The sequence below is a fragment of the Papio anubis genome, chromosome 1, assembly GCF_008728515.1.
Source record: "Papio anubis isolate 15944 chromosome 1, Panubis1.0, whole genome shotgun sequence".
NCBI classification, from domain to species: Eukaryota; Metazoa; Chordata; class Mammalia; order Primates; family Cercopithecidae; genus Papio; species Papio anubis.
The window spans coordinates 123,594,672-123,617,672 of NC_044976.1; the positions used below are offsets into that span (position 1 = coordinate 123,594,672).

General features: G+C 39.1%; 2 protein-coding genes across 2 annotated transcripts; one reads left to right on the forward strand and one right to left on the reverse strand.

Annotated features, from left to right (window-relative positions):
- Nucleotides 1-860: 860 nt before the first annotated feature.
- SPRR1B (small proline rich protein 1B) lies at nt 861-4,148 on the forward strand. The gene is made up of 2 exons (XM_017955214.3): nt 861-2,479; nt 3,575-4,148. The coding sequence occupies exon 2, from the start codon at nt 3,594-3,596 to the stop codon at nt 3,861-3,863; it is 270 nt and encodes an 89-aa protein (XP_017810703.1). The 5' UTR covers nt 861-2,479; nt 3,575-3,593; the 3' UTR covers nt 3,864-4,148.
- A 6,805-nt stretch (nt 4,149-10,953) lies between these two features.
- On the reverse strand, nt 10,954-14,678 carry LOC100997976 (small proline-rich protein 2D-like). The gene is made up of 2 exons (XM_009181585.3): nt 12,299-14,678; nt 10,954-11,586 (listed from the first exon to the last, which is right to left on the reverse strand). The coding sequence occupies exon 2, from the start codon at nt 11,565-11,567 to the stop codon at nt 11,349-11,351; it is 219 nt and encodes a 72-aa protein (XP_009179849.1). The 5' UTR covers nt 11,568-11,586; nt 12,299-14,678; the 3' UTR covers nt 10,954-11,348.
- Nucleotides 14,679-23,001: the final 8,323 nt, after the last annotated feature.

The window sequence follows — 23,001 nt, forward strand, 5'->3', positions numbered from 1 at the left end:
ACGGATAAAAGGCAGGGCAGAGAGAATTTGCAAGGAGATCCATGAGGTGTCAAGTACAATTAATCAGCAAGTCCAAGAAAGGTCAGGCTTTGATGTTAATAAAAACAATGAGCAGCGTTCTTTCATCCTGAGAAGGACAGACATAAAAGTCAGAGGACTATGGGGATACATTAGTTGCAATCAGCAGCCATATGGCTTCCCAGTAAATCCATGGCTGATCCAGCACTACTGATGAGGAAACTGAGCTTTCTTGTATAGTGAAAAAAAAAAGCAGCTGGGGGGTCTTTACACCTAGCTATTCAATGTAATTTAGAAAAAACAGCAGAAGAGTAAAATGAGAAAGTCTAGAAGCTAGACTGAGAATAGCGCTGACTGAGGGAGAGGAGATATGTCAAGTGAGTGCATCAAGTCAACACCTACAGAGCATCCTGAATGAAAGTTCCCCCAAGACATATGGGTCTAGGAAAGACATGCGAGGCAGGGGCCGAGCCTCAGAGCTGAGGTTCAGGATAGCCAAGTCCTGGCCCTGGTGGCATGGAGGACCGAGAAGCAGGAAGCAGGTTGCCTTGGGCCTGATAATCCCACCATATTGCAAACAAAGTGTGCTTATAATTCCCTTTGTAGGGTCTACAGGGAGCAGGTTTGAGGAGAGGCTTGTGTCCAAGTCTAGAAAAGAGCTCAACTGATGCAAGAGGCATGGTGATGACAGTGGCCACAGACCAAAGTGAAGTGACTACTTAAACAAGGAGAGAGAGAAATAGATATGTGGATGTATTCGTCCATTTTCATGCTGCTGACAAAGACAAAACAGGGACTGGGCAATTTACAACAAAAAGAAATTTAATGGACTTAGAGTTCCACATGGCTGGAGAGGCCTCACAATCATGACAGAAGGCAAGGAGAAGCACATCACATATTACATGGATGGCAGTAGGCAAAGAGAGAGCTCGTACAGGAGAACTCCACCTTTTCAAAACCATCAGCTATCTTGAGACTTATTCACTATCACGAGAACAGCACGGGAAAGACCTCCCCCCATGATTCAATTATCTCCCACCAGGTCCCTCCCACAACATGTGGGAATTCAAAATGAGAGCTGGGTGGGAACACAGCCAAATCATAGTGGGTAAAATGACAGAAACATCTCTCTCTTGCTAAGCTCTTACAGCTTTTCTCAGCTTACACCATAGGGCCTGCCGCAAGGAAGGATTTCCCCTATAAAAAATTTCCTGGTATTCTCAAAACAGCCTCTGATGTCTCTTTGCAAATAATATCATCCATCCATCTCTCCATCCTTCCATTCATTCATTCATTTATTCTATAATTGTCAATTCTCTGAGCAGCTACTACACACCAGGCACCATGTGAAAATGGAAGGTAGAACGGTGGCTAAGCAGAGGAAACTCTGGTGGTAGCTGGCTGGTCCTGGGCTGAAGTTCATGAGAGGTGACACAGCTGTGCAGCCAGCAGGTGCTCTACAAACATTTAGATGAGTGAAAATAGTGAGGGAGTGACCATCCAACACCTGGATTTGAAGGATATTTTGGGTTCTCCAAAAACCACACTTGCAACAGGTTGTATACTGCAGGTAGGCCTGGATTAGTGACCTAAATTTCATCTCCTTGAGGAGAGTGAACTTTGATATAAGGGCTCAGGGAATCCCAGCTCCTTTGTTCCTTCCCATGTTGGCTGCAGAGAAGGGATTCCCCATGAAAACCAGGGTCTTCAGGGGCTGCTGTCACAATGAACAGAATAAACGGATGGACTAAAAGGGCCAAGTTGCTCCAGAGCTTCTGAATGTGACCATTCTTCCCAGAGTTTCACTGCTCAGAACTCTCCTTCATAGAAAGAGGTTAGCCTGCCCTTATGCTATTTACCCTGAGTTCCTCCTTGGAGAAAAGGCTTTTTAGAACCAAAAGAATCATTTTAGTTTCTCCTTTCCCCTGCCAGGCAAGAGTATACTGAGTGATGGATTAACAGAATATTACTATTTTTCACCTGGTCACCATGCCTTTGGCCTTCCAGAAGAACCAGAAATACCTGTTGTTTATCTCTACATTCACTTCAAATATTAAACAGCCCTACAAGTGTCACCTGTGCTGAGGATTAGACTCTTGCAGAAGATAGGACTGTTTCTGGTTCCAGCAGCCCCAGAATGTCTTCCTTCTCTCTCTTTCAGCCCACACCACCCTCCCTGTAAACACTACACCTGGGAGCAAAGGGTGCTCAGGGGGATAAAGCCCAGGTGACATCCTTGTCAGACAGCAAGTGCCACAGGTTTCATCACAAAAGTGAGTCAACAGGTGGATAAGGGAAGAGGGGTGAATCATGTCTGACAGGTAAGGAATGTAGGCACAGCAGCCCAGATAGATCCTGTTTCCTTGAGGCAGGGCTTGCTCCCTGCATAAAAGAACCAGTTGGCTGGGAACACTACGCCAGTTCCAAGGGATCAAACGGAGTATTCCTCTCTGCACACCAGGTCAGTCTCTTTACTTGGAACTCTTTAGCATCCATTCTATGTATTTAATTTTTATTAGAGTCTCCTTGGCCTTCTTGGTATTTCTTTTCCTCATTATTGAATTTGTTCATAGCCATGCAGACTGTTCAGCTGAATTATAACCTCTAGGAATATCTTCATTTTAAAAGTAATCATACTGTGGGCTTGAAGAGACTTTAGACATTATCAGTTCTTCTTCATTCACTCTTTCTGTGTCAGCAAGAAGGAGGTTGGTTTATTCAAGGATCCATAGTAAATTTGTCATAGAGTAAGGACTAGAACCCAGGTCCACAGCACTTTCCCTGACATTATAATTCCTTCTTATTTATAATTTTAATACAGAGAATTTTATTCTTTCAACAAATACTTTTGTGAGAGCTTACTATATTTGGCAATTTGGTTGCAAAGAAATAATTTAAGCAGCAGAAAATGTACTCTATGATACTACAATTTAATCAGGAAATAAGAGCTAAAATGCAATGTATAATAGTAACATCAGTGCCAGGTGATTAGGGCAAGTTCTGTAATAGTTTGGGAATACAGAGATTTATGGAAGGCTTTCTCTAGAGAAGCCCCTAAAAGTCCCATATGAAGTGATTTGTGGTGTTTCGTTAGTGCTTGAATGAGCAGGAACAAAGAAAACATTTAAGACAGATGAGCACTTGAGCTAGGCCAGAGGTGGGATTGTGTAGTGTTCTAGAGAGGTCGGAGTTATATCATAGATGGTAAGCTATGATATTTACCCACTCAGAAATGAGTGGGTAGATTTAATTTATTAGGGTTTTTTTCAAATAGCCTCACATTTCCAATGATCCAGTGTTATGAGTCTCATATTCCTGCTAGAAGCCTGTTATTGTGCTGTGTAGGAAGAAAGAGAGCACCAGGTGAGGCCTTGCTCCAGTGGAGCAAGAGCAAATCATCTTTGAGTTCCTCTTCTTCCAAGGCTCAGAAATTAATCAAGTATTCCTTGTGGTCAAGAAGAGGGAAGAACATTTGCTTTTTAAGAGACTTGAAGTGGTATTCACCATGGCTTATTCCCTAGTTATTCTCTGTTGAAATCATCTGTTCTGTCTCTAGGACCAGCCACTGTTGAAGCATGAGTTCCCAGCAGCAGAAGCAGCCCTGCACCCCACCCCCTCAGCTTCAGCAGCAGCAGGTGAAACAGCCTTGCCAGCCTCCACCCCAGGAACCATGCATCCCCAAAACCAAGGAGCCCTGCCCCCCCAAGGTGCCTGAGCCCTGCCACCCCAAAGTGCCTGAACCCTGCCAGCCCAAGGTTCCAGAGCCCTGCCACCCCAAGGTGCCTGAGCCCTGCCCTTCAACGGTCACACCAGCACCAGCCCAGCAGAAGACCAAGCAGAAGTAATGTGGTCCACAGCCATGCCCTTGAGGAGCCAGCCACCGGATGCTGAATCCCCTATCTCATTCTGCGTATGAGTCCCATTTGCCTTGCAATTAGCATTCTGCCTCCACCAAAAAAGAATGTGCTATGAAGCTTTATTTCCTATACACTCTGAGTCTCTGAATGAAGCTGAAGGTCTTAGTACCAGAGCTAGTTTTCAGCTGCTCAGAATTCATCTGAAGAGAGACTTAAGATCAAAGCAAATGATTCAGCTCCCTTATACCCCCATTAAATTCACTTTCAGTTCCACTTTTGACTGTGTGTCATTGACTCTACAACTTCATTCCTTTCCCTCATGAAGCAGGAGCTGTACACAGAGATGGGTTGGTGAAAAAGGGCTTTGTCCAGAAGGCATCTGATACTCACATTAGGAGGGTGAGGGGCTGCCCCGACAAGCATTCCTGGGCTGCCTATGGGAAGTTGTGCAATGCCACCTGGAGGCTGTTGCTTTGGGCATCCAGGGCTGGAGCAGGGCTCTCCTCTTGCAACTCGATGAGTCATGCCAGAGTTTAGTTAGCACCTGTCTAAGCTGACTCTGACTCACTAATCCTGAATGCCTTCCCTCCAAATCTGACTTTTAGACTGCTAACTTATCAGCCAATTGCTGTTTATTTCAAGTAATGTTTCCACATATGCTAACCCGCTCCTTCTCACTAATTTCTCTCTGATACCTACAACCTAGATTTCCAAAGACGCACAGACTCCGCTCTTTTTCTCAATTAGTCATTTCTAGTCTCTGAGTGCCAACTCTGGACCAGAAACAGAATAAGGGAGATTTAAGGTGCTTGCCAGGGGCATTTGCAGTGCCCTGGAGGGATGTACTTCACTCCCTACCCCACCCCTCATTCAAACACACATACACACATATACAACAACACACATGAGATCTGGAGTCCTCACAGAGTAATGCACAAAAGCTGATCCAGTTTGGAGACTGTTTCTCTCACACAGGTGCGAACCACGGAAGTGAGAACTGTAAAACCCACCCTCACTCATCTCCCTGTAGTATCAACATGTTTCCAGTCAAATTAAACAAGATAGAATTATCAACAGTGTATTCATATACATGTGCATATATGTTTATATTGATGGAAATATAGGTTACTTTTGCATGTAACTGGGAAACAAAGCAAGTTTTTCTGCAGTAGTATAAAAGAGATTCTTTTTCTTAAGATGGAAAATGAAATAATAAAACAATTACATGCCATTGATATAACTCAAGAAATTGTGATACTTTTGATCACGGCATTTTTACTTGATTGTATTATTTAAAATTACAAAGCCTATATGAAAAATGTTTACCCTAAAAGTTGTATTACCCTAAGGGTTTTCTTGTTTAATTAGTAGGTAAAATCTAACATCATATCCAAATATAAGTGCCTCCTAGCACCAAACCAATTAGCCAAGCAGAAAAAAAAGTGTTGTAATCATGCTAGTCAGCACAGATTAGCTACTATAACAACACCCCCTATGTTGTTGGGGCTTCATTGAGTAAAGGTTACTTTGCACTCATATAAAAGTCCAATATGGGTTAGTAAAGTCTCTGTTACACAGAGTCATGAAGAGACAGTCCTTCCTTCATATGTCTCACCATCCTAAGTGCTGTGCCCTATAAATCCAAGCACAAGAACAGGGAAATAGACTGAATATAAAGGTGCCCCTGCACTTACCCACTTGGAACAAGAAACCGCACGCATCCCTCAGTTCTTATTGACTTGTGTAGAACTTGGTCACATAACCCTGTCAATCTCACAAAGTTAAGAAATGTAGTTTCTGGTGTGCTCAGAAATAAGAGGAAGACACAGATTTGGGTGAGCTTCTCAAGCTTCAGCCACAGAATAGCCTTCTTGTTCTCAAATATCCATCTGTTCCTTTTGTCTCATAAGCGGAACACAAATCCCTAAGAAAAAAAAAAAACCTTATGGTCCCCGCCAGCTCAAAATCTAGGATCTCTAGATAACATGAAATTCTCTCCATCGTGTCTTCCTATGGCTTCTTTTGTTCAGCAAATTATGAAACAAACAAATGGGCCATTTCTTCCTGTTGTCCAGCAACCAATGACAATGCAGGTACAGGAGAGCTAAATCAAAACTACCATGTTCAAAGGAAGATAATGGTGACACATGGAAGCCACTAGGCCTTAGTACTCTGAAATCCAACTGGGCAGGCATTGTGAAGCCACAGTCTTCCCACTCCAATATACCAGAAGTGGTAGAAGTTCCTTTTAAAGTGTTAATTCTGTTCTCTGAAAGGAACTCCTTTTAATTTTGCTATTCATTGTTCTGCCATCTGTAGAATTATCCTTTTTTTAATACTCTTCTCTATGATCAAACCTGAGGTGTGTATAGTGGATTGTGCCCTTCTTGGTTAGGTAAGCTTTGCAGCTCACTTTTCTTTCTTAAATTTTTTATTATTTTTTTCTTTTCTATAATTTCAACTTTTTTTTAGATTCAGGAGTTGATATGGTTTGGTTCTGTGTCCCCATCAAATCTCATGTGGAATTGTAATCCTCAGTGTTGGAGGAGGGGCCTGGTGGGAGGAGATTGGATCTTGGGGGCAGACTTCCCCCTTGCTGTTCTCATGATAGTGAGTGAGTTCTCACAAGATCTGGTTGTTTAAAAGTGTGTAGCACTTCCACCTTCGCTCTCTCTCCTGCTCTGCCATGTGAAGATGTGCCTGCTTCCTTTTTGCCTTCTGCCATAAGTGTAAGTTTCCTGAGGCCTTCCCAGCCATGCTTCCTGTACAGCCTCTGGAACTGTGAGTCACTGAAACCTCTTTTCTTTATAAATTACCCAGTCTCAGGTAGTTCTTTATAGCAATGCAAGAACAGACTAATACAGGGGTATACACTTGTAGGTTTGTTACATGGGTGTGTTGTGCGATGCTGAGGCTTGGAATATGAATGAGTCCATTACCCAGATAGTGAGCATAGTAACCAATAGGTAGTTTTTCAACCCATACCCACCTCTGTCCCTTCCCCCTCTATTACTCACCTGTGTCTATTGTTGACATCTTTATGTCCATGAGTACCCAATTTTTCAGCGCCCATTTGTAAGTGAAAACATCTGGTATGTAGTTTTCTGTTCTCACATTAATTTGCTTAGGATAGTGGCTTCCAGCTCCATCCATGTTACTCCAAAGAACATGATTTAATTCTTTTTTCTGGCTGTGTAGCATTCTATGGTGTATATGTGCCACATTTTCTTTATCCAATCCACTGTTGATGGGCACCTAGGTTGATTCCATGACTTTGCTATTGTGAATAACACAGCAATGAACATACAAGTGGATGTGTCTCTTTGGTAAAATAATCTATTTTCTTTTGCATATATACTCAGTAATGGAATTGCTGTGTGAAATGGTAGCTCCATTTTAAGTTCTTTTAGAAATCTCCAAATTGCTTTCCACAATGACCGAACTAATTTATATTCCCATCAACTGTGTATAAACATTCTCTTTTCTCCACAGCCTTGGCAGCAACTGTTGGTTTTTGACTTTTTAAATAATAGCCATTCTAACTGGTGTGAGATCTCATGGTGGTTTTGATTTATATTTCTGTGGCGATTAGTGATGTTGAACACTTTTTCATGTTTTTTTGGCCACTTCTATGTCTTCTTTTGAGAAGTGTCTGTTCATATCTTTTGCCCACCTTTTAATGTGATTGTTTGGTTTTTGCTTGTTATGTTGTTTAAGTTTCTTTTAGATTCAGGATATTAGACCTTGTCAGATAATTTACAGATATCTTCTCCCATTGAGTAGGTTGTCTGTTTGCTCTGTTGAAAGTTCCTTTTGCTGTGAAGAGGCTCTTTAGTTTAACTAAGTCCCATTTGTCAACTTTTAGTTTCGTTGCAATTCTTGTTAAGAACTTGGTCATAAACTCTTTCCCAAGACCAGTGTCCAGAATGGTGTTTCCTATGTTTTTTTCCAGGATTCTTATATTTGAGGCTTTACATTTAAATCTTTAATCCATCTTGAGTTAATTTTTGCAGATGGTGAAAGATAGAGGTCCAGTTTCATTCTTCTGCACATGGCTAGCCAGCTATCCCAGCACCATTTATTTAATAAAGAGTTCTTTCTCCGTTGCTCATTTTTGTTGACATTGTCAACAATTAAATGGCTGTAAGTGTACAGCTTTATTTCTGGGTTCTCTATTCTGATTCATTGGTCTATGTGTCTGTTTTTGTGTCAGTATCATGCTGTTTTGATTATTGTAGCATTATAGTATAGCTTAAAGGCAGGTAATGTGATGCCTCCAGCTTTGTTCTTTTTGTTTAGGATTGCTTTAGCTATTTGAGCTCTCTTTTGGTTTTATATGAATTTTAGAATAGGTTTTTCTAATTCTGTGAAAAACAGCATTCATAGTTTGAAAGGAACAGTGCTGAATCTGTAGATTGCTTTGGGCAGTATAGCCATTTAACAATGTACAAAATCAGTAGCATTTGTATACATCAATAACGTTCAATCTGAGAGTCAAATCAAAAATAGAATCCCATTTACAATAGCCATGGAAAAAAATAACTAGGAATACATATAATCAAGGAGATGAAAGGGAGAATATACAACATCCCTACAGGGAGAACTATAAAGCACTACTGAAAGAAATCATAGATAACACAAACAAATGAAAAAATTCCATGTCCATGGATGGGAAGAATGCAGCTCACTTTCTAACAAAGTGTGGTTTAAGGCTCTTAGAAAGCTGTTTTGCTTCATTTCCTTTTGTTTTGTTTTAAGATCTAGCTTGTGCTTACCTTGGGAATATGATTCCTCAAAATTTAGTAGATTTCTAATCTATTTTCTTCTAGCCAGTTCTATATGCTAGTAACTATACCCACATTTCTTTCACAGATGAAATTCTTGTGCTTATTTATTCCTTCCTTTTTCCATGTCTTTCTTCCTCAACTGTGGCTTCTTTGACACTATTTGGAAAAATAAACTTAGATGTGATGACACTAAAACTTAATCTAATCTTAACTCCAAACCTGAGTTTTAATGAACTTCTGTCTCTCAAAATTATTCTCGATTTTATCTTTCTATTTAGAAGTGATCGAGTTTCCCAACTTTGCAGATTTTTGGTTTCCTTGTATTCTCTTGCATTAATGTTTACAAAAGAGCCCATTTTCTTTGTTTTTAAAATACCTTTATTGACACAAAATTTACATACCATAAAATTCACCCTTTTGAAGTGTACATTCAATAGTCCTTCGTAGGTTCACAGTTACACAATTATCACCAGTATCTAATTTCCGAATCCTTTAATCACTCCTCCTCCAGATAACTCCATACCGATGGGTCGTCAATCCTCATTCCCCTGCCCCTGGACCCCAAGAAATCACAAGCCTACTTTCTGGTTCTATAAATTTGCCTATTCTGGACATTTCATATAAATAATATTATACAATATGTGGTCCTTTGTGTCTGGCTTCTTTAACTTTGCATAATATTTTAAATACTGATTTTTGCTGTAGCATGTATCAGTATTTCATTCCTTTTAATTGCCATCTTTATGTCATGAGTACCCAATGGTTAGCTTCCATTCATAAGTGAGAACATATGGTATTTGGTTTTCTGTTCTCATATTAATTTATTCAGGATAATGGCCTCCAGTTTCATTCATGTTGCTGCAAAGGACATGATTTCTTCCTTTTTCATGGCTGTGTAGCATTCTATGGTGTATATGTAATTGTATGTATTCAATTGTAACTTTTTAATTTAATTGTAACTTTGTACCCATTTAATTATTATTTAATCATAATTAAATTGTATTATTTATATTTTGTTACTGTAATAATACAATTAATTATATAGTTTAATTATAAATAAAAATTATAGTTCATTATTATGTTTATTTGTAACTTTATACCCATTTAATTGTAACTTTGTACCCATTAACTAACCTCTCCCCACCCTTCCCTCCCTCCCCTACATACTCCCTAATCCCTGGTAACCACTGTTCTACCCTCTATCTTCCTGAGAGTAACTTTATTAGCTCCAATATATGAAGGAGAACATACAATATTTGTCTTTCTGTGTCTTACTTATTTCATTTAACATAATGTCCTGTAAGTTCATCCGTGTTGTCACAAATAAGATTATATTCGTTTCATTGCTGAATAGTGTTCTACTGTGTATATAAACCACATTTTCCTAATCCATTCATCTGTTACTGGACACTTAGGTGGATTCCATATCTTGGCTATTGTGCAAAGTGCTGTGATAAACAGGGGAATGCAAATATCTTTCTGACATACTAATTTCATCTCTTTTTGGTATACACCCTGTAGTGGGTTTGCAAGATCATATATTATTTCTATTTCTAACTTTTGAGGAGCTTTCATACTGTTTTCCATAACGGCTGTACACATGGTATTAGGTTTTCTGTTTCTGATTTCGTTGGCTTAGCATAATGGCCTCCAGTTTGATCCACATTGCTACAATACACATGATCTGATTTTTTTTTATAGCTGTGTAGAATTAATGGCATATATTCATCACATTTTTTAAATCCACTCTACTATTGATGGGCATTTAGGTTGATTCTATGTCTTTGCTATAGTGAATATGGCTGCGATAAATATACACTTGCATGTGTCTTTATGTTAGGACAATTTATATTCCTTTGGGTATATACCCAACAGTGAGATTGCTGGGTCAAATGGTAGTTCTGTTTTCATGATAATGTATTGCTGCTAATAGACTACTATCAAATGAGTAGTAATGATATGTCAGGAATTGTGTCAACCGAATTCTTGATATTAATTCCATTTTATGCCCAAGATAAGTTTGTAATATAAATATTATTTTCCACATTTTGGAATAAAGAGATTAAAATCCTGGTTGATTTGTTCTTCAAATCAATCAAACACTAATTAAGGAAAATAAAAGGGGTTTAGAATGATATAAAAATAATCGTTGATATGACCCAAAATTCAGATGACAATAATTGTGAAATCCTGGTCCTGGGATAAGAGAAAGATAGAACTAAATCCAAATGATCATATAACATTACTAATAAAGCAAATTTGAAAAGAAACAAAAGATTCATTGACACATATTATGCATAGATACTTTATTCAGGGAGTGAAAGGAAAGTGACAACTACACAGGTGGTAGAAGCTCATGCCCAGGGGACAGACAGACACAGAACACATCAACAGAATTCTCTGATGGTTCCCAGGGAGAGAGCTGCAGCTCTTTCTTCTGAAGCTCTGGAAGCCGGCACAGCCCAGGACTTCCTTTTCTCAGCTCCACCTGGACAGTGGCAGTATGGCAGCCTCAGAAAGGAAACCTTTTGCTGTCACGGATCATCACGGGCAGGTCACTGGTTAAGGAGAAAGAAGCTCCCTGTGCATCCATAGAAGGCTTTGGTGAGAAGATGCAGGTGGAGCTGTGGAACAAGGTGAGCCCATTATCTTTATCCTTTCATGGTCCTGATGAATCCTGAAGCTGTTACTTGCTCTTGGGTGGACACTTTGGCTGGCAGGGTGGGGAAGGTGTCACCGGAGGATATTTCTGCTGGCACTGCTGAGGTGGGCAGGGCTGTGGACACTTTGGTGGTGGGCAGGGCTCAAGGCACTTCGGGGGTGGACATGGCTCTGGGCACTTTGGCGTGGGGCACACAGGAGGTAGCTGGCAGGGCTGCTTGCACTGCTGCTGTTGATAAGACATCCTGCTGGAGTGTCAGAATCTGAAAGAAATTATACGACAGTGTTCACGGGAAGGGACTCCTCCAGAGAGAGAAGCCAAAGCTTATGTAATACCATGAAATATTATTGCTCCCTCTCCAAGAAATTATTTAAACTCTTAACTGCCTTTTCAAGACTCCCTCATTTCTCCCTTCCACTTTAGCAAATTGCTTCCTTGGCCCTGGGAAATCTTGTGTTTTCTCATACAATTTTTCCAAGGAAAATATCTCTGTAGTAATGAACCAAGCATGTCATCTCTGTGAAAATAACATCTTTAGGAAAGGCAGTGGCAAGTTCAGATACCATAAGCAATCTCACAAGCCATTTCTATTATCATTATCTGTAGTAAAGTCCCAGTGGGTTGATTTGAGCACAGAACAAAGGGCTGTTTGGGAAGGATTGTAGACTCTTGGCACCTGTTAAGACACAAACCTTTGAAAAAGACACCAGGAAAACATGGGGAAAAAATACTTTGTTCTTTTTTCTTCTTAAATTCAAAGCTTTCCTATTAAATTCTCTGTCCATATGGACACCTAACTGTATACAAGAAACAAGCTAAAATAGAATATCACCATACTCTAATTCTAAATTTCCATCTACTAAGTAACATCAAACCCATGGTCACAGAATTGTATCAACCAAACTTGCTGTTTTCAGATTAAATTCAACATTTCAGGGCATAAAGAACTGAGGAACTTAAGGACTCACACTCACCAGGTTCTCCAAAGCAGATCGGTGCTAGAGTACCAGGAGTTTAAGAGTGGTGCAACAGGGAACCTCTTTATAGGACTTGCTGCCCCACCCAGTGGGAAGTGGGAACTGCCTAAAAGTGGGCTTGTCCAGCAACGTCCAAAGTAAAATACAAATGTATCCATATCTGGCATGAGAGGGATTCTCAAACTAGGAAATATCCTGTTCTGGAATCTCCCCACTGGGTTAAGTGCTTATGACTCACAGAGGACCTGCCTTAGATCTCAGTTTCAGTGACTTATGTCAGAGAGATAATCAAGGGATTCTCTAACTGGTTGTCCAGGGCTCTCTTTCTTGATTGGGAACAATGATCCTTTCCTATCTTACCCACTCTGAGTCATAAAACTTCCTGTCCTCATCCACTCTAGCTGAATGCCATATTGTTGTACATGAACCCAACTCTACCTCTACTTTCCTCCTACAATTGGCCAATGTGCTAGAAGGAAGGAGAGACCTAACAAAGGCCTGAGCTAAGCTTTTTCTTTGCTAAGTTCCATGACGGCAGGCATGTCACCTCTCCTCCCTGGGATTATAAACAGAGGAGAATAATACTTACCTCTGGGTTTGCAGGCTGACCACATTGTGCTATCTGCTGATCCTGTTCAAGACTGAAATTTTCTTTGCCACCTATTTCTCGCATAAAACCTCAGATTTTTACATATATTCCTTTCCTCTTTGAAGCTGTCTTCTATACCACATTTGTAGCTTCTACACTACATTCGTAGAGGCAATTGCATCCCAGGACAGATTCGAGAGCAAGATCTAGTCTCTCCAGCACGTTTGCTACTTTCTGCCATTAAGGATGTGTACTACAGCCTTTTTGTTTATAAAAGGTAATGGAGAGAAGGAAACCAAAGTTACAAGTATTCACTCAAAATCTATGTATGGAACCATGCCTATATGGTTCCCTGTGAGCATCCTATAGAGAACAAGCTGCATAGACATTATCGTATGTAAATAATTAAAAGTAGGTTTGCAGAGTGAGGAAGGTCAGAGCACTTAAAGTCTAACTCTGAGGGAAAATACAAACAAAGGGTAATCCAATATGTATTCTTCCTCTCTACTTCCAAACAACTTTTAGATGCTTCTCAGTGTTTTTTAATTTGTTTGCATGTTCTTCCTTTTTCTTTTCCATAAACCTTCTAGTCCCGCAAACTGCTAGATTATCAATTCATACCCCAATGTACACCTCTCATCTGTCCATTTTGGTACATATTGTTCACGTAACACATATATTGTCAATGCATTCAGTGATTGTTCTTTCACAACTTTTTAAAACTCTTCCTGCAATCAGTGAGCTTTTCTAAGTATTGTGTATTAAACATATAAAGTGATGTTGCTACAGCTTCCTTATCTGGACCATTAATCAGGAAGTTCTCCAATAATGTGGTTTTAGAAGTGAATAAGAAGAAAGGAGAATGAGGAAGAGGAAAGACTCAAAATCACTGGAGCAGTCACCAGCTGTCTCCGGGAAAGGCAGGAGTGTTGAATGAAGCCAGCGTAACATCCCTCAGTTAAGTAGGTTAGGTACCCAGAACAGCTGTTGCTCCTGTCAGTAAGGAAGAGCTTTTGGCCAAGATCACCACTGCCCAGGACACTACAGAAATAGAGTCATCATGTCAGCACCCTGAAGCCAGGTGTTTACAAATGGTGTTCTCACTAAATGCTTCCTATAGACTATTACACATGCCAAGCACTTCACTGGGCAAAGTAAAGGTCATTTACTCAATAAATCACCTACTACTCCCCAAGAGCCTCACATCACATCTAAAACATAAATCCATAGAGAAATGTCTGATTTCTGCCATGCAAAACTGAAGAATTCGCTGCCAAATGAGATCACTGTGTGAGATAACACAGTTTAGGTCACACCCTGAGACTCCCCTTCTGAGGACACCCCACTCAAACAGGCTGCTTATCGCAGCAGTACAGGCACCAGAGTGGCAGCAGCCCTAGTGCCCCCAGCATCTCAGACAGGGTCACTTTACAAGTTGAGGTGGAGAACTGGAAACTCACAGTTCCTCACAGACCATACATGAAGAGCGACCACAACATGAAGAGGGGCAGCTAGGAGTCACAGTTTCCCCACGTTAGGACATCCAGGCCCTGAGACATGGAGCAAGGCACACTTCACACACACACACACACACACACACAGAGAGAGAGAGAGACACGCACACCTCATGGGTCTTTATCATCTATCTTCATGTCTAAAGAGCTTAGCTTTATGTTCTTTAAGAGTCTAATATCCTGGCTGGGCGCAGTGGCTCACCCCTGTAATCCCAGCACTTTGGGAGGCCAAGACGGACGGATCACGAGTTCAGGAGATCGAGACCATCCTGGCTTACACGGTGAAACCCCGTCTCTACTAAAAACACACACACACAAAAAAAAAAAAAAAAAAAAAAAATTAGCCGGGCGCGGTGGCGGGCGCCTGTAGTCCCAGCTATTCGGGAGGCTGAAGCAGGAGAACGGCGTGAACCGCAGGGGGCGGAGCTTGCAGTAAGCCAAGATCGCGCCAATGCACTTCAGCCTGGGTGACAGAGCGAGACTCCATCTCAAAAAAAAAAAAAGAGTCTAATAGCCTTAGGTTCATTCCTATTACTTCCACTCCATAATTTTCTAGGGGATCATTAAGTATGAATTATTAGTACTTAAAAATGACGGGAAAGAACAAAAAATTTATTTGGTCTAATACTTGATTCAACATTTTATCTCACATTTTACTATGATACATTCCACTAAACCAAATAGTGCTAGCAAATGAAGTTTTAAAATTAAATATGTAAACAAATAAAGAAACAAGAATCATGGCAAAATATTCTTCTTATGCTCAGAGAAATGGTAACTGTAAGCCCCCATGCATATCTGCCTTCTGCTTTTATTTCTGAATGGAAGGTTTAGTCTCCATTGTCTTTCCATAATTCGATGTATCAGATAAATATACGGTAGAATTCTGAAGATAATTAAGAAGGATGTTTTGAAAGATTATTTAATATTATTTAAAACCTTCAAATTTTACTAAAACTTATGTAAAGGATGATAACATTTTCATTAACATGTATTTATTAAAAGTTAGGAAATATGTAAAACAACCAATTAAATGTGATTATATTTGGCTGGTATAATTATAAATGATGTTTATTTTCCGGTTTTACTTTTCAAAATATTCTCCCAATGTTACCTATTATTGAGTAAGGAATCTTAAAATCCTACTTTGAAAAGCTGGCAGAGACAAGCCTGTCCATTGTCCAATTAGTGAGAAAGCGGTCTTCCTTCTTTTCAGCATTTTTGGCCAGACACTAAAGGTGGGACTGGATGTAAGCAGCAGTTGTTTTATTGTTATAGCTCTACATTTGATCACCTCACTACTAAAATCTTTCTTGAAGAAAACCCCAGTAATAACTCCCGTACTCATAGCATTGACATATACACACAGAAGCCACAGACACTCCATAGCCATATGTATCTCATATGTATCTATGAAACAGTTTACCAAAATTAGGAGATCATACTAGGGTAAAAAAAATCAGGAATGAGTTTGACTACTATCCAAGAGCCAGGGGGATGGAAAGCATAAATTGGCCATAATATGATGAAATTGGAAGAAATGGGTGATTAGTAGAACAGGTAGTAACGATAATAGAAAATAGTGATAATAATAGTACCTACCGCTAATTGTCATGAGAAAACAACTAAAGCAGAGACTGCATTTAAAGTATTTAGCACAGGCTACAGATAGGACTCAAAATGCTAAAGTAATATATTGTTAATGAAACAGATAGAGACAAGATATCCAGTTCAAGTTGTTTATGGTTGAGAAAGTTATTTGCTTCACCTTTAACATCTTTTATATTATCTTATTGAAGTGTGTGCCAGAAGTTTTTAGGACAAAGCAAATGCAAATATGTGATTTAAATGAAGTGTGCAGAAACAATACGATGGGATGATTTTGACACTTATTCTATGTGATGAAAATGAGAGTTAACATAAGCAGAGATTTTGAGCATAGGATAGAAACCAGGTGGTTTAATTGTTCCCTGACGTTTGGACTCTCTCTGACTTTCCTCTGAATTCAGTTAATATAAGAAAATAAATCTAAATACAATAAATAGCAATATGTGGATTTGTTCATGTGTAAAAACAAATAGCATTTACAGAGATTTAGTATTCTGTGTGAAAAAAATATACAATGTTACCTCCAATTTAGTTTGCTGTTACTGTAGTTAGTTGTTTAGGATAATAAAGAAATCATTCCTTTAAATATCACTTTCCTTCTGGTGGCAAATTACCTAAATTTTAAGCTAAATCCTTATAAGAAACTGAATAGCTCTTTAGCATTAATCTTCCCAAAGTGAATAGACCCTATATATTCTACTTTTATTGTCTCTATATGTTAGATTAGTGTATTTAAAAGCATAATTTCAAGAGCTATTAGTAATATAAAGGAATCCCATATGCTTAGTGTTAAGATGAGAATGAGAAGGATATGTGGTAAATAATGGAATGAATCAGATACTTCTTTTTGTAAGAATCTTTTCAAGATGATGAACTTGCATAGGCCATGGTTTCCCTCCAAAAAAGTTAAAAAGGAAAACAAAGAAACACAGACAAAATTGTGAAAACATTTGGAGAGAAAAAACTGTTTGAACTCTAACATATAAGACAAGAGACCTGAATTCTGCTGTAAGTGGGAGAAAGGCTAAATAAAACATAAAAGTTATGAGAAAAGTCAAAACTAATTCACAATCTTAAAGAGATAAACATAATTTTATTATATGAGTCAACAAAAGCACATTCAAAAATTGATCTAACAGATTTCAAAATATGTTGACAAAAAATAATCTGCATTCAAATAATTATAGCAGCTTTATTCATAATCTCCAAGATCTGTGATCTACCAAGATGCCCTTCAACAATTCAATTGATTAACTGGGGTGCATCACACCCAAGCAATGGAATACTATGCAGTGATAACATGGAATGACCTATCAAAACTCACAGACATGGCTGAATTTTAAATGAAGCTGATACATAAGAAATAGTCTCAAAGGCTACATACTGTATGGTTCCATTTATACAAATTCTGAAAAATGCAAAATTACACATCCAAAAAGAACAAAAAACTCCCAGTTAAATTAATTCAATGACACCCATACTGAGACGTATTATAATTAAACTATCAAAAGAGAGAATATTGAAAGCAGCAAGAGGGAAGTGAATCATCATATCTAAGGGATTATTAATAAATAGTTGACCAAATTCTTACCAAAAATCTTTAGGATCAGGAGGCAATGGGATGATAAATTGAAAGTTAAAAAAACCTAGACTTCTTTCAACCTAGAATTCTACAGCTGGCAAAATTGTCCTTTAAAATGATGATAAAATTATAATGTTCTTGGAAATCAAAACTTAAGGCAGTTCATTACCCCTAGATTTTCTGTATGAGAAATGATAAAGAGAGCCTCTGAGGTTGAAAAAAGTGCTGGAGAGAAATTTGAAACTGTATGAGAACACAAAAATCTCTGGTAAGTGTATACAGGTACATAAAAGCCAGCATTATTGTAATTTTAGCTTGTAACTCCACTTTTTATTTTCTACAAGATTTAAAATGCAAATGTGTACAAAATAATTGCAAATCTGTGTTAGTGAACACACAATGTATAAAGATGTAATTTGTGAACTCAACATAAAAAGAGGATAAGATTGTATGAGTGAACTTCTCTTGTTTTTATTTTTATTTTTATTTTTGAGACAGAGCCTCACTTCATCACCCAGGCTGAAATGCAGCGGCAAGATCTTGGCTCACTGCAACCCCTGCTTCCTGGTTTCAAGCAATTCTCGTGCTTCGGAAATCACGCCCAGCTGATTTTTGTATTTTTAGTAGAGACAGGGTTTTGGCACGTTGGCCAACTGGGTGTGAGTCAACTTTTCTATGCTATTGCAGTTACATAGTGTTAATTCAAATTAAATTACTATAACTTTAGAATATTATACATAATCCCAATCAAAATCACAAAATAAATATTTTCAAGTATACACAAAAGTAAAAAGGCAATAAAATAGTTTTAGTACAAAAAAATCAAGTAAATATAAATCAGAAAGTGTTGAAAGACAAATAATATACAGAAAAGAGTGAATGCAGAAGGAAGACCTCCCTTATCAGTAATTACTTTAAATGTGAATGAATTAAACTTTCCCCAACACCACAAACTGGGGAACTGAATCAAAAAGAAAAAAAAAATGATTCAACTATTTGCTGTTTAAAAGAGACTGACTTTACAGCTAAAGACACAAAGGAGGTGAAAGTAATAGGAAAGAAAAAGATATTTCATGTAAATTGCCAGAAGAGACCAGACGTGGCTGCACTAACATTAGACATCATTAACTTTAACTTGAGAACTGTTATACAGTACTACAAAGGACATATATATAGATAAAGAGATTTATTCACCAAGAAATTATGCAAGTTATAAACATACATTTACTGAACATCAGAACTCCAGAATATATGAAGATAGAGTGAGAGAAATTAAAAGAAGAAATAGATAGGTCTAAAACAAATGTTGAAAACTCTAATACTTCCCTCTCAAAAATGGATAGAATGATAGAAATTAAAAACAATAGCGGACTTAAATATATAAACCAATTGGAACAAACAGACAAATATAGAACACTCCAACCAGAAAGAACAGGATATCCCTTACAGTTTTCTTAAGAGAAAATGGAAGAACACTCTCCAGGATAGACCACATAATAGGCTACAAAACAAGTTAATATATTTTAAAAGGCTAAAATCATACAAAGTACTTTTCCAATCACAATAGAATAAAATTAAAAACCTATAACCCAATTAAAACTGGAAATTTCACAAATTTGTGGAAATTAAACAACAAACTCTTAAATGACCAACAGGTCAAAAAAGAAATCACAGAGAAAATTAGAAATCACTTGAGACTACTGACAACAAAACACATCAAACTAAAACTTATAGTTTGCAGCAAAAGCAGTGCTAACAGGGAAATTTATAGCCATACCCACATACATTTTTAATGACAGAAAAATATCTCAGATCAATAACCTCATGTTACAGCTTAGGAAACTACAAAAACTAAAGCACACTAAACCCCAAAAAAGTAACTACGAGCCTAGAGTAGAGATACTAATAAAGTACAAGCGAACCGTAGAGAAAAATCAATAAAATTAAGTTTTATTTCTTTGTAAAGGTCAATAAAATTGAAAAATCTTTAGACAGACTAACTACAGGGAAAAAATGCAATATAACGTTCAAATAGCTAAAATCTAAAAGAAAGTGAGGAGGTTACTACTGATTTTACAGAAATAAAAAAATTTTAAGCAGAAACTATGAACAATTCTGTCAGTTTATCAGATAACCAGTTGAAATGAACAAACTCTTAGATATACACTATCCAGCAAACCAAATGTTGAAGAAATAGAAAATTTGAAAAGATACAATAAGTAAAGAATTTGAATCACTAATCTAAAATTTCACAAGAAAGAAAAGTGTTGACCCAGAAAGATTTACTGGAGAAGTATATACCAATCCTTCTCAAACCCTTTCACAAAAGAAAACTGAAAATAGGGACTACTTCCTGTCTTTTTCCATGAGGCTCGCCATTATCCTGATACAAAAGCCAGACAAAGACACTACAAGAAAACTACAGACCAATATTCCTCATGAATATTGATGCAAAAAAGCCTCAAAAACATTTAGCATGCCAGATAATTCCTGTGGCCCTGGGCAAGATGGCCAACAGGACGCAGTCAGGTGGAACAGCTACCACTAAGGGACGGAGATGACAGGTGCACTTCTAACAGATATTCAGAGAGAAGGCACTGAGAGTGAATGAAGAGAAGATCCTGAAGCTAGGCTGAAAAGAGAGAAAGTTGGGAGCCCTGCACAGGGACACTACACACCAGGACTGGTTCCTAGCCTCCAGTAACTCCAGGGGAACAGCTAAGTTGAACCCGCAGGGAGCAACCCACTCCCGCCATGGGCCTCTGGAATCCCTGCAGGAGGAGACCCCCTCAACCACCAGGGACACTCCAGTTGGCAGGGAGAGCTGCTTAGAGAAGTGACAGGGGCAGCATGCCAGCTGATGTGGAGCCCAAAGGGTTTGGTTGGGGAGTGTCTGTAGTGGAGCAGGGCCAGGGATGGCCATCTCACTAGGCTAAACTTGCTCACATTGGAGACTTTAGCCCTTGGGGAGCTGTTGGACCTGAACTGTGCAGGTCAATCTTGTGCTTCAGATTGGGAAAGTCTGACCTGAGCACTCCGTGGTCAGCTGGTCTCTCCCGTCTTGCCAGCCTGGCTATACCTGCTTGCAGGGCAAACTCATGTGACCTTGGGACCCACATTGTAGCCTCTGTGCTGACAGATCACAGCTGACAAGTGGAGAACTCCAGCTGGGCAGCCACCCACAGTCACCTACCAGCCCATCTGCTCACTCCACACACTACAGCTTCCCCTGGGCCCAGAGCAACACTCCATGTCACTTTGCTGGCATGTGTGTGCATGAATGGGTTTTGTTTTCCTCTCCCTACCAGTGCATGTGAGTGTGTGCATCCTACCCTGCCACTGCTGCAGTGAGAGTACAGTCAGCTCATTCTCCCTAGCGATGACCATTGTAGTCACAGAGCCATGGCAAGCACAAAGCCAGGAAGCCACACCCCGGCCAGTGCACTGCTCATGCCAGTGTATACCCTTGTGCCAACACTGCCATAGGAGTGAAACCAGGCACTGAAAACAGTGGAAACTCCTCACCCCAAACAACCACCCCTGCCCACAGCACAGAGAGAAAGCACACAGACCTGCACCCACCACACCCCACCCACAACCCAAGAACACTACAAGTATGACCACACACACACAGTCTCCAGCAGGGACCCTGTACCCTGCCAAGAAACATTGCTTCCACCACTGTGGTGAATGTCCCCACAGAGGCAAGTACACTAGCACCTGCAAGAACCCTGCCTCAGCCTAAAAGTATGCACCCTGCCATGCTGCCACTGCTCCTGGCATATACAAACAGGAATGGATCCCCCTGCCCCTACACTACAAAACACTTTGGCTGACACCACTCATCACAGTGTAGTGACCAGGGGTCAGGGAGCACCTCAGCCTCCAAACCACAGTGGATTCCTAACCTGGGGGAGCCAAAGAACAAAGTCAGGCCTGATACAGTTCCCCCAGAGTTACGGCATGCAGTCCATGAGTTGGGAGCTGAGTGCTGGGACCCTAAAATCTTTCACAAATGAAGCCAGTCATCTGAATTGACCTTACACCATAATCAAAACCTCAAGGTTATCAAATGAGATTTAAAAAAATAAAATCCATCTAAACATCACCAACCTCAAAGACTGAAGGAATATAAGACACAAAGATAAGAAAGAAGCAATGCAAGAATTCTGAAAACTCAAAACACCAGAGTGCCTTCTTTCCTCCAAATGACCACATGACCTCTCCAGCCATGGTTCAGAACTGGGCTGAGATGGCCAAAATGCTAGAAATGGAATTCAAAATATAGATAGGAAGGACGATCAATAAAATGCAGGAGTATTCTGAAACCCAATCCAAGAAGACTAAAAATCACCATATAACAATGCAGGAGCTGACAGACAAAATAGTCAGTATACAAAAGAACATAACTGACCTGATAGAGCTGAAAAAGACACTAGAAACTATACATTTTGTCGTGTGTTTCTCAGTTCTATCAGGTCAGTTATATTCTAATGCAATCACAAGTATTAGTAATAGAGTAGAACAAGCAGAGAAAAGAATTCCAGAGTTCGAAGACTAACTTTTTGAAATAAGACAGTCAGACAAGAATAGAGAAAAAAGAGTTAAAAGAAATGAACAAAATCTCAAAAAATAGTATTTTCTAAAGAAACAAAATATGTGAATCATTGATGTCCCTGAAAGAGATAGGGAGAGTGTAACCAGCTTGAAAGCATATTTCAGGATATCATCCATGAGAACTTCCCCAACCTAGCAAGACAGACAGACATCAAATTCAGAAAATGCAAAGAACCCTAGTAAGATACTACAGCAGAACATCATCCCCAAGATATATAATCATCAGATTTTTCAAGGTCAAATGAAGGAAAAAATGTTAAAAGCAGCTAGAAAGAAAGGTCAGGTTTCCTACATAGGGAAACCCAGCAGACTAACAGCAGGCCTCTCAGCAGAAATCATGCAACCCAGAAGAGATTGGGAGCCAGTTTTCAACATTCTTAAAGAAAAGAAATTCCAACCTAGAATTTCAACTAGAAACTAAACTTCAAAAGTGAAGGAGAAATAAGATACTTTTCAGACAAGCAAATGCTGAAGGAATATGGTACCACAAAACATACCTTACTAGAGCTCCTGAAGGAAGTGCTAAGTATAAAAAGGAAAGACTATTATCAGCCACTACAAAAACACACTTAAGTACACAGAACAGTGACACTATAAAGCAACCACATACATAAGTTTGCAAAATAACCAGCTAACATCATGATGACAGGATCAAATCCACATATTTCATTAGGCTCTAATCAAGAAGATCTTTGAAACTAATGAGAATGAAAATACAACATACCAGAATCTCTGGAACACAGCTAAAGCCATATTAAGGGGAAATTTATAGCACAAAATGCTCACATCA